This window comes from Oxyura jamaicensis, chromosome 4, assembly GCF_011077185.1.
Source record: "Oxyura jamaicensis isolate SHBP4307 breed ruddy duck chromosome 4, BPBGC_Ojam_1.0, whole genome shotgun sequence".
Lineage (NCBI taxonomy): Eukaryota > Metazoa > Chordata > Aves > Anseriformes > Anatidae > Oxyura > Oxyura jamaicensis.
The window spans coordinates 73,083,743-73,108,781 of NC_048896.1; the positions used below are offsets into that span (position 1 = coordinate 73,083,743).

General features: G+C 45.0%; 1 protein-coding gene across 8 annotated transcripts in view; it reads right to left on the reverse strand.

Annotated features, from left to right (window-relative positions):
- The window catches only part of TBC1D1 (TBC1 domain family member 1), a 111,204-nt gene that overhangs the window by 57,318 nt on the left and 28,847 nt on the right, over window positions 1–25,039 (reverse strand). For 7 of the 8 annotated variants that reach the window (XM_035323540.1, XM_035323544.1, XM_035323542.1 and 4 more), the window contains one exon: window positions 2,093–2,626. In XM_035323540.1, coding sequence (XP_035179431.1) covers window positions 2,093–2,626 — 534 coding nt within the window. Of the gene's footprint in view, window positions 1–2,092; window positions 2,627–22,316; window positions 22,524–25,039 lie in introns of those variants that run through there. The other variant, XM_035323546.1, reaches the window with a different exon arrangement.

A 25,039-nucleotide genomic window follows, 5' to 3' on the forward strand; every position in this document is an offset into this window, starting at 1 on the left:
TACTCACGCACTCAGCGGCCTCCCCCTGCTCCCTTCCTAAGAGGCTCGCTCTCAGCTCAGCCCCACGCATGCCTTTCATACTTGGTCACAGGGCAGCAGAAAGCATTTGAAGTCAGCTGAACACGACAAAAACAGCAATAAAAACACCAGGGAGAAAAACCTAACAAACGAGAGCAAATAAAAACCTAAGAAATTGGCTAGGAAAGCAGTTCTTCAGGATGAGATTAAAAATCCAGACTGTCTGAACCAGGTGAGCAGAGTCAGCAGATAACTTATCTGAAGCTTTTCAGACTTCATACACCAGCCTCTCCTGCAGTCTTGGGGAAAATCCAGACTTCTTCAACTCAGAAAATACAAGCTATTTTGCTCCTCTGGGGAAGAAGTTACTCGAGCATTTCATACGCAGCCACACACAAACCGATAAGCAAAGGTGGAAACCTGTGCACGGTGTATGTTGATTCAGAACCCGATGACCACGGGGGCTGGCTGCCCACAACTCAGCTACGCCAAGAGGTTGGGGACAACAGAGTCACAAACCACGGTCACTTCACTCCCTTACATTCAGCTAAACTCAGCACGGCTGAATGGCAACAGAACACAACAGTGAGTATTAAACACTATATTTCCAGGCAAAAACACAACCCAAAATAGAAAGGCAGATCAGCAGAGCTGCAGAATTTGGAAGTGAGCCTATCAGCAGGTGGTTGATGCTGCATTCAAGCTGGAGCTGCACGCCTCCCTGAGAACTGCTGGATTAATATAAAGTAAAAAGGTACTTGCTGCAGTACGCTGGGTCTGGACTCAGGTGTGCCCATCCCCAGTCTATGCATATGAATTAAGAATGAAATCAGGATTTGTTTAAAGATTAGCTGTTACTACAAAGGGCATTTTTATTTTCTGTGAGAAATACCTGCTCAGGGGAACAAGGTATCCTGGGCTGCATCCAAAGCAGCGTGGCCAGCAGGGCAAGGGTGATTGTCCCCCTCTGCTCTGCCCTTGTGAAACCCCACCTAGAGCCCTGTGTTCAGGGGCCCCCAGCACAAGACATGGACCTATGAGTGCAGAGAGGGGCCACAAAGACAACCAAGGGGCCAGAGCACCTCTCCTACAAAGAGCTGAGGAAGTCGGGGTTGTTCAGTCTGAAGAGAAGGCTCCGGGGAGACCTTACAGCAGCCTTACAGTACCTAAAGGGGCCTACAGGAAAGCTGGGCAGGGGCTCTTTGTCAGGGAGTGGAGTGATAGGAAACGGGGAATGGCTTTGAACTAAAAGAGAAGAGATTTAGGTTAGATGTAAAGAAGAAATTGTGTACTGTGAGGGTGGGGAGGCACTGGCACGGGTTGCCCAGAGAAGCTGTGGATGCCCCATCCCTGGCAATGTTCAAGGCCAGTTTGGATGGGCCTTGGGCAACCTGGTCTGGTGGGAGGTGTCCCTGACCATGGCAGGGGGTTGGAACCAGGTGATCTTTAAGGTCCCTTCCAATCCAAACCATTCTGTGATTCTATACTTCTTTCTGAGGTCTTCAAAAATATTTCTGCTGCTTACCCATCAACACAAGAGCATTGCCAGCCACATAAAAGCAATACAGGAGTGGAGGCAGGCATGGAGTAGCAAAGGGAGTTACTGCGCTGCTCTATCTCTACACAGACATGTTGGCAGCTGAATAAAGTTGCTTATCAGGGGACATAAATACCACTAGCTCATGTCATGGTTTGGCCCTTCTGCTCTAGTTAAAGGCAAATCATTCACCGGGAAATTTATTTCTTCTGTTCCTAACTAGTGTAATTATACATACCATGTTACAATTGTGTAAGTAGCAACGAATTTGCTAAAAGCTGCCTTTAGAAGCCCAGTGTTTCGAATAATGCTCTTTTAAACTATCAAGCATAACCTTATTTTGACTACATCAAACAATTTGTACTGTCTGGTAATACTTTATAAAGAAGTAGGCAAGTTTAAGTTAAGCTCTGGTAATCGCAATTAAGTTATTAAAGAAGCAACTGCCATCCGTCTGAAAATCTGCTTTGGTGTTTGCCATTCCAAACTCTGAGACGTGAAAACACCATCACCAATAGAAGCAAAATCTTGCTTTACCGTAAACAACATCGTCCGGTTTTCTGCAATGTCTGTTGGCTGCACAACACTGTGTCCATAGATAAGTTGACTTTTTAGGTTCAGTGAAACTGCATCTTCTTCAAAAGACCTGACAAAGCTGTTACTCCTATGGCTTCCCTCTTGAAAATCCTTCTTAAAAGCTAACGAACGAAGCCCAGGCTGAGAAAAGGATTTCCTAATTGGCCTCTTTTCCTCCTCTTCACCCATCAAGGGCTGGAAGACGGACCGAAATTTGCTGCCGAAAGAGAAGCCTCCAGGGTTATTGGCAGTTTCATTTTGTTGGGTCGATGAGTTAAAATCTGCGTTTTTAGTACAACTCGCATGATTAAATTTCTCAATGCATTCATCTATGAGTGCTGGGGGTGCGTTTTTATGTGCTACTGTCACACGTCCACAGAACAGCACCTCAAACTTTTTGGCAAAAGGGTCTTCAACATCTGAGAGATTATTCTGAAACTCTTCCTGACGAGCAATTTTTCCAGCTTGTCGAATCGAGCTTATAATCTCAGGCACCTAGAAGAGGGGATAAATAAACAAAATTAGCATCTGGAGCCTTAAAACAAACAAGCTGCAACACTCAGAGGTGCTCCCTGCTGTTATTTTTCTTGCATGGCTGATTTGTTTTTATTTTCTAAAAGACCAGCTGAAGTGATCTTGTATTTCTCCAACAGACCTATGTTCTAATATGTTAAACACTGACTAGTGAAATTGCTCATTTGCTTCCCCGTCAGGAGGTCCAGCATCAGCAACATGTCATCAGAAGAGCTTTGCCAGTGCTTGGTTACGCTGCACTGCTGTGATTCATCTCATAGACAAAGGTTCTTCTGCAACACGTGCTGCTGCCACGGGGCCACGATTTATGGTTACAGCAGATAATTCTGCCAGCTTTTTAATTCCCCTGAAGTACTTTGAGAACAAGTCATGCTAACTGCCTCAGTTCCCTGACAGAACAAATTTCCTCCATCGAGAATCAATAGCTTACTTTGCAAGGGTTTGGCTGCAGACAGTACGGAAGGGAGTAAGGGAGCCACAGACCAAAACCGTAAGAGCAAAGGCAGCCCTGAACCTACAGAATGCTTTGGAGGCACAAGCTCCATCTTCTTCAGATGTTTCCAAGGCCACCTACTAGCTAAATGCTATACAAAACTAGGTAAACCTGAGAAAACAGCAAAGAACTTGGGAAAAGAAAAAAGGTTGCAGAGCAAAAACTGAACACACTCTGGGAGCACACAGAGACCTCCGCGTGATTCTTTTTCTAGACAAGGAAATGCACACACACAGCTAGCAGATTTCAAACAACCAGTAAGAGATGACAGAACACCCCGCGTGGTTCAGGAAGCATTACCTCACCCCTGAGCCATCAGCTGATCGCACAGCCAGCCTGATGGGGAAGGTAAGGGTCATGACTTTAGAAGCCTGCTCCCGGCAGTGGCACTTGGCAGCCAGAAAGCCCTGGCTCAGGCAGCTTCCTGTTTTTAAATCACATACAACAAGTATGTAAAGGATTATACCTTTGAGATTTGTTATAGAACCTTTATTACCTCAAATGGTATGTATTTGCTCCACGGTCAGCCCAAAGCTCACCTCAGTTGTATTTACCTGATACTCCTTCACATAGTTCTTAAGTCCCCCACCACGTCAGGATGAAGGCGAAGCAGACGACTTGATTCTAGCCATACTTCAAGCTGCACACGCCTTAGCATTTTCCAGTAAACACACCTGACCCTGATGGAAGTGCTCGGGCTCACCAGCTACAGGCAGCCACCCTCCCCAGTTACCCTGGGATCCCAGCTCTGCCCTTGCTGAGGCTGCAGCAGCCACAGTGAAGGAGGGAGGCAGGTCCTGGAAAGGGCTCATGCCAACCAAGCCAGGAGCGCCAGCCTGCCATGATCTTGGCAGGGATGAAGCTGCCGTGGCACAGCCTGTGCTGCTGATTGTAAGGAGAGTTTGTGGCTGCTGCAAGGGTTGGAGCTGAGGTGAAGCCCAGGCTGCGCATTTGGGCTCCACCACAGATGCGCTCCTGTTGAATTTCTTCAGTGGTTTTGTTACCAAACACCTTGGACATTAGTTAGAGACTACATCTCTCAGAATTACTTTGCAGTAATAAACTTCATGTCTGAAGAGACTTAGTAGGCCTGTTGATGAAAACAAAGGGGAGTATTTATTTAATTCAAGCCTTAGCATGTGTGAAGAGAAATATATGTCACTTACAAGGACCAGCTGGCTTCTAGGCCACGCTTAATGAAAATCATGGACTCCTCTGTTCTTGCTTATTCACCTAAACAACTTCACGATCTATTAATACCTTTTTATTACTTCTGATTAGGTAATAGATATTGCTACAGCAGAAGCAGCAAGCCACCACCTTCCTTTCCTCTGACCGTTACGTACTTTAAATGTTAATCCCTTCATCAATAAACGCAGGGTGCTATGATGAATAAGAGAAGAACAAAGTACATTTTTCCATGGAACTGTTCTTGGCTGGACCAATGTTTGTGCTCTTTTCACCTTCCTGTACCACTCTGGGCCCTTTATGCAGCTATCAGGAACACAGGCGCTGCTGAGCTCCCTCTGGCCGTGGCTCCCTCAGCAAATAGACCTGGCTGCTGACTAGGTGAGAATCAAGTAAACATTCAACAAAAACAAATAAATAAATAAAAACAAAAGGAAAGAGATCTGAAATGTATAGATAAAGCTTTTTTTGAATTATCAAAATAAACTATGAGGCTCTATCCTGGCAAACGTTCATCAACCACAGCTGGGATTTTTCCCCAGATTAAGGAGCACGCGGTTCAGCTAGCAGTTACCACACCTCTTCCAAACCTCCAGCAAATAATGAAAATTTAAATCATATCAGGTTTTGTCTCTTTGATCTGCATCAAAAAGCAGCAGAGCTCACGTTGCCATGAATTAAACTAATGTTGCTTGGAGCTTTGTAAACAGTAATCCAAGTCTACACAGAGTAACAAAAATGGGAGGAATAAGGCTTCTTTACAAAACAGAAGGATTGCCAGTTCTTGTAACAGGGATGATATATGGGCTGGAAGAGCTTCCATCTGTGGAGGGGCATTTTCCTCTTATTCTGGAGGTACAAGCCTATCTTCACCAGCAGGAAACATATATACATCTGTTTTATATAAAACATAAGTTAAATATACATATTTAAATATAAATTTAAAATAAAAATTAAAAATTAAATTAAAATATATGTGTGTATCTATATATATGATTTTTTTTGCTGTGCAAGCTGCAGACGCACCCATGCAGAGCAGTCCACCACTGTTGGTGGCTCTCCCTGTGGTTCAAGCACCTCTGCCTGCAGACGCACGGTAACTCTACCTGAACCAGGAGCTGCGTGGTGGGATGGTGGCTCAGTACCACTGGGCTGGAGATTTCCGGATCATTTCTATTCTAATTTATACATTCGCCTCACACTTCACCGCCTCCACTGACGGTCTTTTTCAGTCTGTGGCCACGACAATCCTAACAGTGCTCCCCACAGAGCAGTGCGCTGCGGTAACTGCTGAAGGAGTTTGAAGAATAACATACACGAGTCCTGCTGGATTCACTTTTTCACCTTCGTAGAAAGAGGTATGAAAAAGACTAAATAGGAGGCAACTTTTTTGCCTAGCCTCTTCTATTTGTCCAGGAATTAGGATTAAAGGCCCATCTGTTCCAAGAGTTAGCTCAGAGCAGCTATTCTTACTACCTTTCTACCTCTCTCTAGACACTTACTTTTCAAATGCATGAGGCTAATACAAGCTTTAAAAGAAGCTTTGTGCACTCCCCGTGTTTCTGCATTCCTGTCTCGCTATTCGTGAAGAACCTGATGCCAACAAGGACCCCGGCTTGCTCTGTGGGCATGCAGAGACCAGAATTAGGGGCCAGCCAGGATGGCGAGGAGGGGAGAGCCCTGGATGCCAGCGAGCAGCAGGGATGCCTGGAGCTCACCCTATGGAGCCAGCTGAGCACCTACGGCTGAGAATTAAACCACAGAAAAATGTGGGCAATGTTGTGCTTGGCAGACAAAGTCTTCTTCGGACTACAGGGAGCAGACTCTCATTCAGAGGCGCTGGCCCTCCCGGTGATTTTAGCCCACCTGATATCTGCTGGGAGGGCAACACAGAAGGCCAGAAGCAGACCAGGAGGTCTCTGGAGCACACTGATAATAGCCCCCGACAGAGGTGATGTAGGAGCTAAGGAGAGAGGGCGCACTGCTGGATCCGTTACTTAATAAAAAGGGAGAACCAGCTGGGGAGGTGACATTTGGGAGCAACCTTCACCACAATGACCACCTTACAAAACAGGGCAGAGAGCTTGATCACAGCTCTGAACTTGAGGAGTTGGCTAGTTTGTGGATCTGCGTGGAAGAATTCCCTGGGATACGGCCCTGGAAAGAAGCAGGATCTAGGACTGCTGGTGGGTTTTCAAGGATCATCCCCTTCAAGAAAAGCCCACGTCTTCTTTCTCATGGTGCTCAGAGAAAGGAAAAGAGGCAATGCGGGAAATTCTACCCAAACATAAGAAAAAAAATCTCTTAATTGTAAGGCTGGCCAGACACTGACACAAGTTACCCAGAGAGGCTGCAGAGTCTCACTCCTGGAGACACTGAAACCTGCCTGGAGACAGCCCCGAGCAGCACGCTCTAGGTAGCCCTGCTGAACTACACGTCCCCCAGAGGTCCCCTCCTACCTCGGCGTGGTGATCTAGGTACCAACATCTCTGTAGGCACGAGTACCTATTGATCTAACTCACATAAGGCAGTGGGGCAAGCCTACTGCATACACGTATGATTTCTTCCTGCTGTACAAATTGTTTTCTAGAATACTGCTATTTTTGTGTGTTTTCTGACTTGTTTCTCCATATAAATATGTTATTAGTGGGTAAAGATTATTTCTGTAATCAGAAAAACTAAAGTTATTCCTCTAAAATAATATTTATGACCTAAAATTATTTCCCTAGACCCACAAAAGTAAGCAGAGAACAGCAGCACAAGCAAGGACAAAACTCACCGAACATAGACCACAACCCTCTCATCATTCTCCCTGGGCCAAATAGGACTGGTGAATCGAAGATACAATTGCAACTTAATTGAAAAAGACATACCTATAACCACTAAAAAATAAAATAAAATAAAACCTGTCAACAGTCCAATGTTATTTATTTATAATAAGCGTACCATGTTACTTCTGCTATGATTAGGATGTTTATTTTCCATAATGCTGAGTATTCTTGTGACTTCACACTTGGGTAAGCGAGCAGCACACAAACCACCACCCAGAACTTCCTGATGCATGTTGGTCTGATACCAGACTAACAGCTGCAGCTTCTGCACCACACATGAAATCATGGGAAAAGGCAGTCGTTTGTAAGCATGCACAGGTTTGGTGCAGCTGGAGAACATGAAACAGCTCTTTTCCCTTCCTTTCCCTGCAAGAGAAGCTTGCACTTGCAACAGATGCCACCCTCACATACTAACAGACAGTAAGACAGCAAATGCCTTTAGCCTGTCAGTGGATTTGAGAAAGAGTAAGAAACTATTTTAATGAAGAAAGACCAGTAACAGCAGACTGCAACAGCTGCCTTTTGGTATACTAGACTAAATAAAGGTTCCCTGCTGCTTTAACAGGCAGTAGGCACACAGCAGAGCGTGCCACGGAAGAGGAGCTGTCAAACACATCAACTGGCGAGGACTCGGGGCAAAAAAGTGGGATGTTTTTAGATGCAGCAAAGTCCTCATAACTACGGAGGTACCGGTCCCTCCAAAATGCTTCGGGTCAGTGAAGGACTCAAGCACAGGCTTAACTATTTCAAGGGAGTAAGTGGTTTTGTTAAAGACCTGTGCTGTCAGGAACTGACTGTATGTAATACACTATGTAAATTCTCGCAGACTGAAAATCACCAGGATAAGATCTTGAGGTGAACCTCGGAAGACAGCACATCGCAGTGGCTGAAACAGACCTTTAACAATCTTTCACAAAGCTCTTGAAATGAGTCAATGCTTCCCTTAAGCAAGCTTTGCCTGCCTACTCAAGCATCCCAGGACAAACTATCTGAATTATGTTAAGGGTATTTACTTGCCTGCTCTTCTGTCCACAGCAGGCTAGATAAAATATGTCAAGAAGTCTAACACATTGTTTGCTGCTAATGCCATTCCTTCTCTGTTTTATTAGGGAGTCCTGCTACAAGAGAAACACGGTCCATGGCTAAATATTTTTGGAGAAGCCATCCGGTTGTATCAGGACCCATAGCAATGCTTGCCCCCAGTACAGTATTGGAATGGAATACTTTGTGAAGTGGTGGAACTGAAGAAAGCAAAATCATTTCTGAGACACACACATGTACAAAAAGATGACAAAGTATTTATTTGCATTTTTAGAAGACCACGTGGAATCTTTGATTTGAGGAGAGGTGTTTACTGAAAAACAGCAGGTCTGTTTTCAGCACACTTCAGCAAAACAACTGTGTAGTAATAAAACAGATCAACATTTCCAACCTTACCACTTCCTAAACCCACACTTGTCGTCAACAACCTTTTTGGAACAGTTTTTTTCCATTCAAGGGATGTAAAGCTTAGCAGTTTTAGATCTATTGCATTCAAATCTATAGATTTCATTGGGATGTTTTCCAAAAAAAAAACTTGAGACTGCACAGGAGTAGAATCACAACGAAATTTAATTGGGAAGTGACCTCTGAAGGTGCAACCACCCCTCACACAAAGCAGGGCAAGCTTTCAAGTTAGATCCAATTTCAAACCTGAAATTGGGTAACATCCAGTTCCACATAGCCCCAACAGCACACACCCCGCAGCCCCCCGTTCCCAAGGGTAAACCTGCTGCTTCCAGAAGGATGTCAAGACACAGCCAGCTGGGATTTCCTTCATGAGAAGCCTTGCCTACTAGCTTAACCAAAAAATGAACTAAATACATACAGCACAAACCCAGTCTTTAATCTCTCACTGAAAGAGAAAAAAGGATGTCTTCAAAGCAACAGAATTTCCTTAGACTTCGACATCAGTATAAATTAAAGGTAGGAAAGAGTAACAATCTTTTCAAGTTCATTTCCATTTCAGTGGAAGACCTTTTGTATTCAGGTCTTACCTTAAGTGTAGTCACAGGGTATTCTTTTATCATCTTGCCTGGAAACTGTTCTACAGCCTCCCAGACCTTACTGACTTTCTCCAGTCATTAACCGCAATTCTTGTATTCCAGATTTTCACCCCCTGATTCCTAATCAACAGTTCTTTCAACAATACTGTAATTACTAGTTTTCCTCCTGTGCTACTTGTTGACTTTTACTCCTCCCATGGAATTCTTTCAAACCAAGATTTAACTTCAGAAAGTTTACAGTTCCTCCATTCCCTGGATGCTGATGATGCTTTCCAAGCTCCCATCCATTTATTTTTCTGTGCATAACAAATGCACCACACTTAGAGTCAAAGTAAAACTCATACCAGGCTCTCTAAGTATTCAGGTCGGTGGGTGCACGGAGGGGCAGCTCACGTTTTCTCCATCTCTTCACATCTCCATGTGTACAACCCAGAGCTTTGCTGCTGTACCCACACTGCTCAGCTTTTGGTGGTGGTGAAGTTTTATTCATTTATTTCAGCAGCTTTCCCATCCAGGTGTGTTGGTCTACGTCACAGCGCTACTACCCACCACCACCAAAACTGCAGGGGTTCAAAGCAGAACGAGAACAAATAATAATAATAGGCAGCATGATTTCTCTTTACGGTACCTAATACACATTAGGCGTCTCATGTAGCCAGACAGCTTGTACATATCTTGAAAAAGAACAACTTGGAGCACGACCAGAGGCTGTGAGAAGCAGCCAGGAGAACCAACAGCCAGGCTGCCCACGCAGCAAGTCGGGAAGGCTGTGGAACCAGCCCTGACAGCATGACAGAGATGGCTTTTCAACCTCAGTAAGGTTGGAATAATTCAGTAAGCTGAATGATATCACCCCAGGCCTAGGAAAGGAGAAGTGATCATACTGCAGGTCTGCTTGCAGGTGCAGTTGGCTTTGTTAGGCTTCAAATGGGCATTACACAGAGAATGGGATAAGGGAGGGTGATGGGGCTGAGACTCCAGTTCTGCAGGGACGTGCAGGAAGCTGATGAACAAGAGTGCACTCAAATTCCAAGGATGTTCGGTGTGCGGTCACCTGTGTGAATCCAGTTCTTTTTGACTCGGAGCCTGGTGGCTGAGTGGCACTAGCTGCATGCTCTGAAGGGAATGATACAGCACACACCGTGAGAGCAGCTCCAGGTTGTCCGTGTGTGCTCTTAGATTTGACATGCTATCATAAAAAGTCAAAGGTGACCATGCTTCCCACAAGTCACAAACGTGCTGAGTACTGCAGGCTGATGCTCCAAGTACAGCACGCTGCTCCCACACCACCACGCTCCTTTACTACAAATAGCTTGAGAAACTTCCTCACGAATCCTCAGACCGAAGCAAAAAGTGTAATCATTTCCAAAGTCATGTGAGTTGGAAAACACTCCATGCAACTTAGGCACAAAAAGATGATCTGCCTTTTCTAAAAAACAGTATTTGCAGAAAGCTTTTATAAATTATTGTAAGCAAGCTCAGAAATAGAACATAAATGTACTCGATGTTCCAGCTAAGCTGGGCTACAATATTTTGTGGTGGTGTTTCCTCCCCAGGAGAGATGCCTCATGTTGCTGACACACTTTGATGTTTTATTTACATGCTTTCAAGACATACCTTCCCTAAAGCCCCAAATATGACAAAACCTGGCAACTTGCCACAAATTAACCACTGTGTCCTGGATCGCTGCTTATTTTTGGACCCCTCCCCAGGAAAAAGCAAGATCAAAAATAAACTGCAGCTGATGGAACGCCCCTGTGGGGCTTCAGTGCAGCTCTGAACGCAGAGCCACCGGACTGGCTCTGAAGGAGGCATTCCTGCAAAATCTGCTTCTGAGAAGCCTGGTGGTATACTTTACTCCATACCCGGAGGGCTTATTACACGGTAGAAATTCTTCCCCAGCCCCTCTCTCTGCTTGTAATCCAAACCATTTATTTTCCTCTTGTACAGCTCCATCCCCCCTCCGTTCAGTACCACAACTTTAAGCAACAAATGTGAAATAAAGCAAGTCAATGGGCATTTCAAGTGACAGGTGAACATCTTCATTCTGTCACCTTCTCCACCATTTGTTTCAAAGCTTTCCTTCCGTGCAGTTTTACAAATGAAAATGGCACTTGAAGATGTAACAGTGATTACTGGGCACACCTGAAGGATTCCTGGCTCACATTTTACAGGGTGACTGCTTAATGTGGAGGCAGTAACAGCTGTAAAGTAATAGCTAGGATCCTCTGTGCTCATTCATTATGAACAGATATTAAATCCCTTTTTGCTCTTTGGTATTGCAAGCAGCTCCCTTTACAGGGTTGAGACAGGCCCGGGGCAGAGTTAGAGGCTAAGGGAAGGGAACAAGAGGAATCCTGTTCTTACATGGATATAAATGGAAAGAGACAGCGATGACATTTGAAAGCTTTTGGGACAGGTTTTGTTGTTGGGGTGTTTTGTTTTTTAAACTGAAAGGCAACAACAGAATTTAGAACAGGAAATGAGTTACTAAGAACATTTTGGGAACAAAAAATATCAGATTAAATTCCAGCTTCATAATAGAAGCCAGGTTCTCTCCCCATCTCCTTTGCTCTCAAAGCTTTTATCACAATTTACATAGGGACAACTGGCAAAACAGGAGCTAGCACAACAAATTTCAAATGACAAAAAGCCTCAAATTGTTCTGTCTTTCTTTCTAAAAGCAATATCCAACTCCAAACAAGAAGGGAGGAAAATCCAAGTTGTGATGTGTGCCCTCATTACAACTGAGGTTATTTCTGATACAACCTTTTTAGACAGCTGATCCAAGCAAGTGTCAAAAATCCACCTCCCGTGGATTTTTCTTTTGAAATTGTCACTGGGGAAGGAGGGAGGAAAGCCTATGAGTGCCTTTGACTGACATGGTGTGTAAGTCAGCTCTGCCTGCACCGGAGCACAACACTTCTCTTTTACTCTGAGAGCACAGGAAGACCTCCCGAGGGATGAGACAGCCCCACGGTCTTTCTCCCTAGAACTACGTGGAGTAGGCAGGATGGTTTTTTTTTGTGGGGAGAATCTTACTTGGACATTAAACTTATGGAGGTCCCAAGGGAACCAGAGTACAGAAAGCACGTAGCTTTTTTTTCCAGCACTCTGCCTGCCTGGTATGTTTAACAGGCAAGTGAACCCATTTGCTCTTGGAGGAGCAAGGATCTGCAGCTGTGTCGTGTAGTAACAGATCTCACCTGCCTCAGGTCAGCTTACAGACGGACAGGACTGGAACGTGACAGTTAAACTTCCCACAAACATCCCATTCCACAGAAGTCAATGCCTTGAAAAGTACCCAACTTCCAACTGGGGAAAGCAGAATTTACATCACCTTCTCATGTGACAAGTTGGTGATCTCTGAAGACAAGTTACAGACATTACCAGAACTTGTCATCTAACCGTATAGTTCCAAAACTCCACACGTGTAGTTGAAAGTAGCTGTTAGTATTCATTTTTTCCAAAATACACTCTAAATCACCCAAAATAATACTGTATTTATTTAGGAAAATTAACTTCATTTGGAAATACGAACTGAAACGAGGTGTTTGCCAGCCTTTGTTTCCTACCTAGGTGGTCGTCTTAGGAAAAGCAAGACACTTCACTGAACTAACAGAGGTTAATCTGAAGATTAAAGTTAATGCTGCTGATTTTTACCAGGCATTCCTAAGGCACAGTGCATTCAGTGTCATGGAAGAGGGGGAACACAAACATACACCTGAGTGGTGTAACCCATATCGAGAGCCTTACTACTTAGAGAACATACAGAAAAATTACTAGCAACCTACAGAATTAAGCCGTACTTTGATTTTTTGAAACAAACAACTCATAGAAAGCTCACTGACCTCCCATTATTCATTAAGGGCTATTTAACCTAAAGCATTTATTATGTAATTTAACTGAAAATAGTTCTGCCTTTTTTTTTTTTTTTTTTTGAAGAAATGTAGCTGCAACAGGATAGGTCATGGTTCTAACTCCCCTGGAAATAGTTTCTAAACTGTTATCAAGGACACTCCAGAGCACATTGCTGCCCAACATCACACTGATAGCTTCCTGTAAATGCAGAACATCCTTAGGAAAGTAATGGGAAGAGCAAACTGTTTACTCAAGGTCCCCTCCATTAAGATATAGCCAGATCACATTAGGGGCATTTGCCATTTTTTCCTCCCAAGAGTCAAGGATCACTGTCCTAAAAAGCAAGTGCTTCCAATTCCTGCTGATAAAAGACAAATTAGAGCCTGCTTCTTCCCTGCTGTTAAAAGTTCAAGACAGCTACATCTTTTAAAGTAGGTGAAAACTTTTCTGTAACCTGTTCTGTCTCACATCGAGATCTGACAAAAAAATCTGGGGAAAAAAAGTTTGGAAAAAGGTGTCATTGTGTCATTGTAGAGTACTGGTTCCATAAACCCTTCCTTGAAGTACCTTTGAAAGTCACTGTAAGAAGCCTATTATGTCCATATCAAGTACGTAAGGATGCTAGAGAAGTGAAGCAAGGAAAAAAAGAGATGGGATGCTAGATGTCTGAAGAAGATAATGATGTATTTAGAGGAAGATGGTAAGTATAGAAAATGTGCTGTTTAATTACAGACTGACTGCAAGACAGTGTTTCACTTCAAATACCATCACGGGTTGTAGGAATGCATCAGCTGGGAGCACAGCTAAGATCAAGCACCCCAAGTCTGGCAGACCACCCCACACTGCACTGCTTCACACCTGCTACCACCTGCCTGTGCTCCTGATGGTTAATCAGACCTCATTTCTTCATTTAAAGGCTGGCATCCCCACTGGCTGATCTCTTTTAACTGCTACAGGACAGCCAAGCCTGCTCCCTGTGTTGACAGTCAGAAGTGAATTTGCATGACCCAAGACAAAACACAGATGTCACTGTCCTTTTTAGATAAAGCCGCACATTCAGTCCTGCATGGACAAGAGTTGCCAAAACATGGATAAAAGGCACCACCAGGACAAATGCAGCTAAGGGATCACTCCTGAAAGCCACCCCAAGGACAAACCAAGGCGTCACCCTAGAAATCCAGAAGCAATTTTAGCAACGCTTCCCGATCATGAAAATGGTTCTCCTTGCTGTCAAGAACTCCAACAAGAATGATGATGTCCCATACCAAACTCACCACAGCCCTACAAGGACAGAGCTCCAGGCCTGCAGCCTGTGCCAACAACTTTCTTCTGATCACCTCAGCTCAGCACTATTGCCTGGCCTACGCAGGCACTGCTGAATGAGCTCAGAAGCAGCTCTCGTCTAGGAAGGCTCCAGTAATTGAAAAGTAACAGCTGAAATTCATCCTCCCGTTCTTTCTCCATTAGCCATTTTACAGTAACATCAACAATCCTCTGAAGCTGCAGTCAGGTCATTTACCTGCATCATCTGGTATCATCATCAGATAGCTGCCGTAACAACACCAAACCAGCATCCCGTCCTAAATGATGCCTGACAGGAGTTTGGAAACACTAATTATGCAATAAACAAACAGCAAGAGAAGAAATTCAGGGAAATTAGTTACTTTGAGTCTTCTTGTTTCTGGGTAAGAAAGCAATGCAGGAAAAAATAAAAATAAAAGAAAACCCACAGAGTGGAAAAGGCACACCACAGCACCCAACTGATTTACTTCAAAATGGAAGATTGATTCTCGAGATATCTGCTAAAGTGTTAATGATGCTCTTCCATCACTGCAGTCAGAGCAAGCTGCACTGATGGGAACCGAGGTAACCAGAAGTCACTGCACAGACCTAGACACGGGGCCTTTCCAAACCAAGTGTCCACACGATAGTGCAAGATAAGGGAGGACCATGATCAATAAAAAGATGTACTGATAAGAGCATAAACAAAGATGTTCAACAATATATGCTGGCCCATCATAAGCGTTTCTGGATTAGTATTGTATAAATACCAAATCTGACCAACATCGTATTTTATTGAGCCACAAACTGTAATGATGCACACAAATTTGGATCCTGTTCTCTTTTCAGGGTTATGAGACTGCTATTTTAAACCTACCCAGTTTCTTCCAAGAGTAAATTTTCCATCATTCCTTTTTTGTTTGTATTCCTCTCTTCACCACAAGTTACAGCTGGGTTCCATTAGAAAACGGTAAGGCAGGTGGACAGCTACGAACACTGAACTTCAGCTAAGCTGGACAACTCACCGGTTACACCCCTTTCACAGCGAGGGAATTCTGACCTTCACAGTATTTCCAAAGTATTCTATATTTAAATACTTACTCACAGAGGAAACCCAAAAGGGAGTGGTAAGTATTCAACGTTTCTAAAACAGACGTCACAGGATTAGAGGGTCCCCACAAAAAGCTGGAGGGGGCACACAAGAGCGATGCTCTGTGAAAATAGCTGAAGGAAAGCAGTAAGAGAAAGATAACAAGATTTTAAGGAAAGCCTTTGTATCTGTGTCTCTTTCTTTCCCCAAAGCATGATGTCAGCACTGGGGACTGCTGACCTAATACACATGTGGACTGGGCTCTTCTGTGTTGATTCTTTTAAACATGTGTGAAAGCATTATGGAATCTTTAAAAACACCAAACTGACAAAATGCTGCCTGAATTATAACAGCCTACAATAAATAGTTTTGTATATGAGTCTGTGATTCACCCACTAAATGTAGCATGAGCTCCCTAAACTGTTTTCAAATAAAAATGTTTCTGAAGTCCACACAAGTCAGCCTCCCCCAGCTATACACCAAGTGGAAATGTCAGTCGCTTCCACAGAATGCTAAATCCTACAGGCTATGTTCCAGGGGGATTTATCCTCATTCCAAAATTCCAGCATGGATTTTTGGTTCAGGTTCTGGGTAACTACTGTCAGTTTTAAAGATAGACTCCTTGCATATCATCACTTAAAACTCCACAGCACTTCTACAAAATCTCCTTTTCCATGGCTTGCCTGTGGGGAGATTGGAAGCTATAAAAAAGTCTGAAGAAACAAAACCAGCATGGAACATTTAGAGAAAAGTGCTAGCCATCCAAATTTCCATGACAACAGCTTCAGTGAGCTCACCTCTTTGGTGCTATAGCACCAGGCCAAGGGTCCCGTAAATGTAGAGGCAACTGTTATTGGATCTAGTAAGGGTAAGACATCTGGTTACAGAGCTCCTGGAAATAAACACACCACTCAAAAAGAAAAGGGGGGGAGAGGGGGGAACACTGCTTCATTTAGCTCTTCTTCAACCTTTTCAGTAGTTGGGAGTGTGCCTGTATAACTATGTCTGCTCTCCTCAGACCTGCAGTTTCTCAGGATATCTGTACCTGAAAATCCTGTTTGGTTACTGCATATCAAAGATTCCCCCTGGAAAAAAAAAAAAATGCTGTGATGATGCTGTAAAAGGCAGTAAGAAAAGCATTCCCATGTCCAAAGCCAGCAACTTTTAAACTGGGGAGAAGCTTCCAGGTATTTCAGCCAAGATTTGTGTAATTTTTTTATTTTTTTTTAATAGCACCATTAACACACACAGGCTCATGTGCACGCTGCCCTGAGGACAGAAGGAGATGCGTGCTTTTACAGTCTCTCCACAGTGCTCCACTTTGTGGCAGACTAAAAAAGTAGTCTACACCCCAGAAACTCTGGACAACTTCTTCAGGCCTGAGATTCTCACACAGCAGCAGTCGAAGGTCAACATGCCAACAACCCAAATACCTGAGATGGGCCCCATTCCTTGCATCCATGCTGGCTACTGGAAAGCCATGCAAACTGGAATTGTCCTGCAGCTCCATGAGCTGATCTCTGCTCGAAGTGGTGTTTTGCCCAACTTTTCCCTTACGGATATTTCTGTTTTGGGAACCCAGAGTCAAACCGCTGCTTTTGTGTTCTCAGAAACACTTCTATTGCACATAGGAGACGGTTTCATTATATCAGCCTTCCAAAAAAGCAGGCTATGATTTCAGGCAGTATTTTAGATCATCATGTGTAAATCAAAGGTAAACTGCTATGCCATCTATACATATATAAAACCCCCAAACTGAGTTGTACTCCCTGTCTCTGATGGGACCAGGAATCCTCCCTGATCCTGCAGGACCTACTGGTGTTTTGCTATTGGTTTGGCCCAAAACATGCTTACCACATGAAGACAGCTAATAGCTCTGATTGCCAGAGAGATTTGCAGCGAAGAAAAGCAGACAAATTTCAACTGGAGTCTAAAAGTTCTGGTTTGAATTGCAGAGGGCAGGACCTGTGTAAAACAGCAAGCTAAGCACCCTCGTCAGCCTTGGCTTATTAATAAATCTGAAGGTCGACATGAACCTGAAAGTAGATGCTCATAAGAAATTAATTCAAAAAGGCATAAATGATTCAATAGAAAAGCCTTTGTGAGCTGAAATCTACATGACCTGTTCCTTCCTAAGCACCCTTCGTGCACCTTATGGAGGCAGAGGACACTGCCAGACAGCATCGTATAGCCCCACAAAAGCGGTGTGAGCCTGCCTGCATCCTGTGCTTCTCCCAGGGAACCAGGGACATATAAGCGAAGCGGGTCTAATTCGGACCATGTCCAGAGAAAGGAATGGAAAGAGGAAGCGCAGAAGCTCTGAAGAGAGCTGTGTAACTGCTGACTAAGCGAGCAGTGTCACCGCGGGACCCACTTCATTGGGATGCTGAGAGTGTGCTCCTCAGTCATCGCCGAGACCCGCGGGCAAGGCGGGGAGTGACTGGCATACAGAAAGCAGCGTGCCTGCGAAACGAGGATCGGCGCTGATCTGAACGCTGGCGGTCGGTGACAACATAGCCCCCCCCTCCAAAAAAACCTGACCTGGAGAAATACACCGAGCAGCAGTCCTGTCGTCTCTGGCAAGGGTGCCCTTCACTATGTGAACTCAGGCACGGAAATACAGCTCCTGCAGAGATCTCAAGTTTCTCTTTTCTGTGTTGCAGGCATCTGGCACAGGAGACAAGTGAGGGTCTGTCCCTCTGGCTCTACACAACACATTAAAGGCTTCGGGGAGGTTTCTTCTACAAGAGAAACTGCAGCATTTGAGCATTTATTCACCACTCATCCCCAGATCTTCCTTGACACTAATTCACAATTAACTCCCCGATTCTTGATTCAGTATGCAAGTGTCTGAATTTATTTAGAAACAGAGTTATGGGGGTAACTGCACTAGCACAAACAAGGGTGTACACCAGAGGATACAACCACCATTGATTCACCTCCCCAGCTAATTTACCATCTTACAAGTAAGATGGACTTAAAACTAAGGCTTAATAAACTTCAAAGTTTACCAAGCTTTAGATAGTGTTAAAATGACCAGTCATCAGGGTTCCTTAGGAGACCAAATCCTGATCCATTTGGCTAAAACACAAGCCATTCACTGAGGGATTAAAGATGCCCACAGGTCCTCCACTTGACTGGAAGCAGTGGAGAATAAAGGAACGACACAAGTCAGTACAGTTACAACAAAACACACCCACATGAGAGTAGGATGTACCCTAAAACAGACCAGGAAAAGAGACAAGACAGGCCTTTCAGAATAAAAAGGAAAAAGAAGGGGAGGGATTTCTTGCGCTTCCTGATTTTCAGTCTCTCATTCCTTCTCATTCTCTTCCAGAAGGCAAATGAACTGCACGCGCTGCTTCTGACCTCAGCTAAGGAGATGGTTACTCCCACACATTCTCCTCCAGAGGTCTGTTAGGCACTCAGTTATTTAGAAAATAATAGAAAAAAAGGCAAAATATGAGCAAAATCACTTCTACCACTGCCTGTTGAATTATATTAGGATTCCAAGAAAAACTGGAGATAGTAAGACTGGCATTTCCAGTCTTATTATCTTACTTAAGTAATGCTAGCCAGGTATCCAAGCACTGCTGCCCTAAATAGTATAGAAGTTTTCTTTCTTAATGCTCTGTGAGCTTCATACACTGAGAAAGATCACAGGTGATTCTGCCTCAGCAGTCCTTGAGAAAACTACTTCTTGCTTTGCTATTGGGAATTTGAGAGCATCTATTGTGAACATACTCCAGAACCCTTCCTTTGGTACAGAAGAAATCCAAGCAATCAGCTTCTCAGTGCAAGATTAGCCAAACCAGACGGGGACAGCTGTGTGGCAAACCCACCGTGCAATGCCGGCATGTTTTTTTGCCAGCCTGGTGGCCCATTCTCAAAAGTACTTTGGGCTGCAGTGAAGCCCTGCTGCACCCCATTCCCTCTCGGGGACGATGGGAGACCTGCCGTCCTGCAGAAGGGGATGGAGCTGTGCAGACAGCAGACAGGGGTTGATCGATCTGCACCACCAAAATCGTTGTAGAAGAAACCTTGATTTAGGTCCTGTAACCTTGCTTTGCATTTTATATTAGTTTACTTCACTTTACCTTGCTGGTTTATAATCCTGTAGGCAAAATGAGCTGAAGCTAAACACAGCTTTTATACCATATACAGTACTCCACTTTTTTTTGTTACCAGACAGACACTATGCATAAATTGCTTAACTAGCTGAGAAGCTGAGGACATGCTTACTCAAATTCTCTATTTATAAGATTTATTATGCTAAGAACAGTTTCTTTATTTCTTCAGTGATCAATTCTTAATTGTGGCTCTGTCAGGTTGCTTACGAATAGAAACTTGCATTAGAAAATGAAGCCAGAATTGTAGATAACTAACGCTAAAGTTTTTTCTTACTTTAACTAAAGCTGTATTAAATACTATTGAAACAAAGAAGCTCTTAGCAACTATCACTGCACTATTATCTCTTGTCGATAAATTAATGGTATGCAAGTACACCATAAATTGCTAAAGAACCCCACATTTTATTCTATTTTTTATTTGCAGATGGAAAGTTTTTATGTTTTTTTGACTTCAAAATTATTTGTTTTGTAACTGTTACTGCACTGAACTAAACCGAATATAAAGATTGAAGTATCTTTGGTTATTAAAGTGCCTATTGTCCACCTACAGCTGACCAAAGTTAGCTTACACATTGATCAAGCTATGTTTTAAGGTGCTTAGTCAAGTATTTCCCTGAAGTCATTTGTCTGATTTTGTATAAAACCATGCAGGAACAGCAGGTATAACTATTCTCTTTCATTTAAATCATTTCAATAGACTACAGTAAGTCAGTGCTTAAGAGTTCACTATCTTCCACACCATCACTCAGTGGTTTAGCCAGCACCCACACTGCCAGCGTGGGCAATACCGACACGACAAAACTCACCCCTGAGGAGTCTGTGTGAAGATGGGAGATGAGCAAGGTATAACAGCACGTAACATACCAATGAAGACATGTTAAAAGGTAACACACAAATAATGGGCATCAATTTTATAGCACGTGGGAGTAAATTACTTCACCTGTAAGTATCTACAGGTCTGAGGACTTGCGCAGGGACACTAAGCACCTAGGTTCCTCGGTGAGGGAATCATTTTTTCTTTTTAAGTAACAACTGCCCAGCTTTGTTTCAAGGGGAGACAGTTCCCCCACATGCACACCCTCAAGTCATTCTCTGTTCTGGAAGGGGCCACCATCTTATAAAACCCAGCAAGGCTTGCCGTCGTGTTGAAAGCATCCAGCGGTATTTCCTACGTTTTTACTGATCAGCTTCTGGCAGGCTGGATGGCTTCTTCTATTAACAAGCCTCATTTTCGAAGTACACCGCTTTGCTCTCCCTCCCAGGTTAGGGGTGATGATTAGCTGCCATTAAAAGACTAACACTAAATACTTGCAAGGAAACAGCGCTGCAATAACTGGCTTTGAAACCCCAGAAAACACTTCTCCGAGCGAAGCCAGGAGCGTGTTTCTGCAGGAGCTCCTGTTACTCCCCCCCAGAAGCGCAGCCAAGTCTGTGCACCACAGGCTCTGCCTTGTGCCTCTTCCAAGACTCACTCCTCTCTGACTGGCGGCTTTGTCCAGCCGGGAAACTCACAATGAGCGGGGTAAACGGGCTACCCCGCGGCTCCGTCCTGCAGTATTTACTCAACAGAGTCGCTCATTTTTGACAGCAGCCACCTGTGGATGGGATTGGCACACTTGTGGCAGCCGGCACAGGATTGTTTCCTCAGGTAAACACACGGCAGATCAGGCCTTGCACCACTGACGAGACGGAGCCACAATGATGGCAGAAGGAACTACTTTAAAATAAATAAATAAAAAATAAAAGAAAAAGCCCCACTTGGTAGCTATTTAAACAGATGAAGAACACAAGTAAAAAGATGAAAGGATACACTTCCACGTTTTGGGGCACAGCTAAAAACCAGGCAGACTCCTTTTTAGGACAGATCAGAGCAAATCCTTCTGGCTGAGAACCTGAATGGGGGTGACACAGTCACCCACCAAGCTCCCCTCCTCACCACCTTCCCCAGGCGTGTTCCACCTCCTACAGATTTGGGAAGAGGGATGCATTACAGTGGTTAAGCAGCTGGCCATTTACACCTGGCAAAACAGACGGGAGAACCAGGTTTTATGGGTCTGCCAAACGGACTAGACTGCCCATTAGTTTAACTTCAAGATACAGTTTTATTTTTTTTGGTTAATTCCTCAAAGGAGCCCCTAGTTCTTGCCTGTCACACAGCTCTGCCTCATCTGCCCTTCTTCTGCACTTTCTGTTGCGCCTCCACACCACATCTCTCACACCGGTCACTTTCCATTCACGACTGTTATATGTGTGTATGTGGGGGGGGAAACAAACAAGAAAACCAACATGTTTTTGAAGCATCAGCTCTAAACTACATTCCAGACTTTCTTAAACCACCTCTGCTGCCTTGCACCCACACGTAGCTTCACAGGCACAGTGGAGGACACTGCCTTTGGCACACAGGTGCAAGAGCCAGCAGGTCCCATATGCTGGCATACTCAAATAAGTCCCACATCATAAACTAGCCTACCACTCTCCATGAACTCTGCATATGACAAAAAAAAAAAACTTAGGAAAGAGTCAGACACAAGCAACGGGAGCGCTGTTAGGTGTTCCCAGAGCACCCAAGAGCGCTGCACACCAACACACCCGACGGGCGCAATTCCACTCGCACCTTTCCCCCCCCTACAGCCCCACAGCACAACCAGGGCTTCGCTTTTATCCCCGTTTTCCAACTTTCCTCCGCTGCCCGCTCCGAGCCCCTCCAAGCTCCCCGGCAGCCCCCGGCTCACCTTGGCCACCCAGCCGAAGAGCGGGGACATCCCTGCGGGCCCCGGCGCGGCGGCGGCCGCCGAGCGCCCCTCACGGCTCCCCGCCGCCTCCTCATGCGCCGGCCGGGAGCGGCCCCAGCCGCCCTCCGACAGCGCTCGCCGGGGCGGGAAGGGAAAGGCCGGGAAGTGAAGAGAAGGAGGCGAGGGAAAGGGAAGGGAGGAAGGGAAGGGCCGGAGGCCGGGCCGGGGGCCGCTCCCGCCCCCGCTGCGCTCCGCCTCCTCCGGGACTCGGGCCCTCAGCCCGCTCTCGGCCGGGCTGACCACAGGTAAATCGCCCTGGCAAGCTGTGGTCACGGGCTTCGGCCCCAAAACCACTCCAGGGAGCACGGCAGCATCGGAGTCATGCCTAAAGTTCACCTGATTCTCTTACTGTCTTCCCTGTTGAAAGCCGCCGTGGGGTGGTAGGGTTCCAGTCAGTGGCATTTCAGGTGGGGCGAGTGGCTGTGCCTGCAGGGGTAAGGCGCAGGGAGAGAATTAAAAGCTGAGGGGATGCGACCTGCCGCCCTGACAGGGAGGGGGAAAACAGGCTTGGATTTCACAGGAAATGCTCTGCTTCAGCCAAAACAAAAAGCCCTTTATTTTCCATCACCTCATAGAGGCAAAGCGAAGAACTAGGTTTGTGAAATCCCGACAGAAAAGCACCGTGCTTTGCCCTGCGCTTCTTCCCAAGACAGTTCAGCTGCTCAAAGTGTGATGTTGAAGTGCCAAATTCAGCTCTCCACTTTGCCCAAAGCTGCTTTCATCTAGCCAGCCAAACGTCCTGCACGTGCCAGCATTTGCAGGCCTAGGGCTGATGGAGTCACCTCCCGGTTCAGATCTGGCACTGTCGCACTCATCCGAGTCACTGGGCATCCATCGAAGCAAACGAGTGATACCTCAGCACACAGGCTGGGGAGAAGCAGAGCCACCCCTGCAGCTCACTGAGGCAGAAAATGGGCAATTTTGGCCCCTTCTCCCCTGCCCCCAGCCTTTTATACAGTGAGCAAGACAGCTTATTGCCTCCAGCTGACAGTGCCAGTTCAGCAGCACTGAATTAGAGCGCATTTTTAAGAGATTACACTAAGACTGAGTGACAAGCACCGTTTCTCAGACTGTCACTGATTTGGCAAGCATCACAGCACTCACATGTGATAGTGTGCCACAGCGGGCTGAGGGGACTGCCCAACTCCTTGCAACACAAAAGCAATTCTGCACAGGTCATGCCTGTGTCTTTGCAATACCAAGCACAACACTTCCACCCACCTCCTGAGGAACACCAGACAAACAAACCATAAAAACTAACCAGAACGCTGACCCAGAATATTAAGAACTACACGGAGATGGTGGCTAGCACACATGGCATGAAGGAATGAGTCCATGAGAAGTAATGCTTGTGGTCTGGAATAGCATGTTGCTGATAGCCTGAAAATGAAAATATCTGACCACGGTGGATGCAACAGCTAGTGTGTGGTAGTGCATGTCCAGCCAGGTCTAGCACAGCAGCTCCTTGGCCAAGCTGGGCTGGTGGTGGTAGGACTGAGGAAATCTGCTTCCCTTGGATATTAGGACTCTCTAGTTGAGTCTTTAACCGAAATACTAGTTTACCCATCTGTAAAAAATTAACACAAGGCTTGACCGGTTTAGGTGGTTTGCTCAAAGACACACAGCTAGTCAGAGGAAGACAGCTGATGTGGAAGTCTGAAATCCTGTAGACACCTTTTCCTGAGCAACATTTGCCAGGGAGCCACAAAATACCAACCAATATGAGCTGATTAAACAACATGCAGTTTACTTACAGTTACCTTCTCATGGTTGGATAGCCCAAACCCTCCCTGGAGCTGTTTTTAATTAACATAAAACCTATGCTACAGGTTCATAATTAAACTCGTAACAAATAAATTTCCTATTTTTATAAAAGGAGAATAGAGATCCATTTTTCTAATAGTTCTACAGGTGAAGGTAGAAGCAATTCACAAGCATGGCCAATGGTTTATCTTGTCATTATGACAGTGGCCGTGGGCAATTTGAATGCATGGACTTTCTTTACTCATAAACCCAACAATGACCAAGTATGACCAACACTTACTCTGGTGGTGGTATCTAAAGGTTTACTGCCATGATAGAGGGGAGAGACTTTCCTGCTACTACTGCTCATGATGTGCAGAGCACGTACATGAATAAAGAAAATCTGTTCTCAGGGCTATAAATTAGGCACCTTACAAGAAACCTAGAAATGCTTAGCTTTTAAGTATGTAAACTTGGTCTACTTTTATTTCAGGCAAGAACAAAGCCACAGCATACTGTATAACTATGAGCAGCACGTAGTATCTACTATGTGGTGGTAGCATCGGAGCTGCATTTCTCTAACACTGAATGTGACCAATATCACGTCTAAATGATTATTTCTGCCCCTTTCTCTGAGGAGACCCTGCCTGCTTGGGAGTTTTACCAGCTCCCCCTTCCTGACTGGCACCCTTCCGCAGTTTCCAGCTAACAATACACACATCTTCTCTGAGTCTCTGTTAAATGCCGATGTCAGTCAGGAGACCTGGCTTCTAGCCCTGACTGTCACCGGCTCAAAAAGCGTCCTCAGTGTGTTACTTCATGCTACTCAGCTTCTAAACCTGCTGCATGCAGTTGTTATAGTGACATCCGTATGATTTTATGTGCACTCTGAAACCTTCTTCATGCCATAGGGCTGGGAG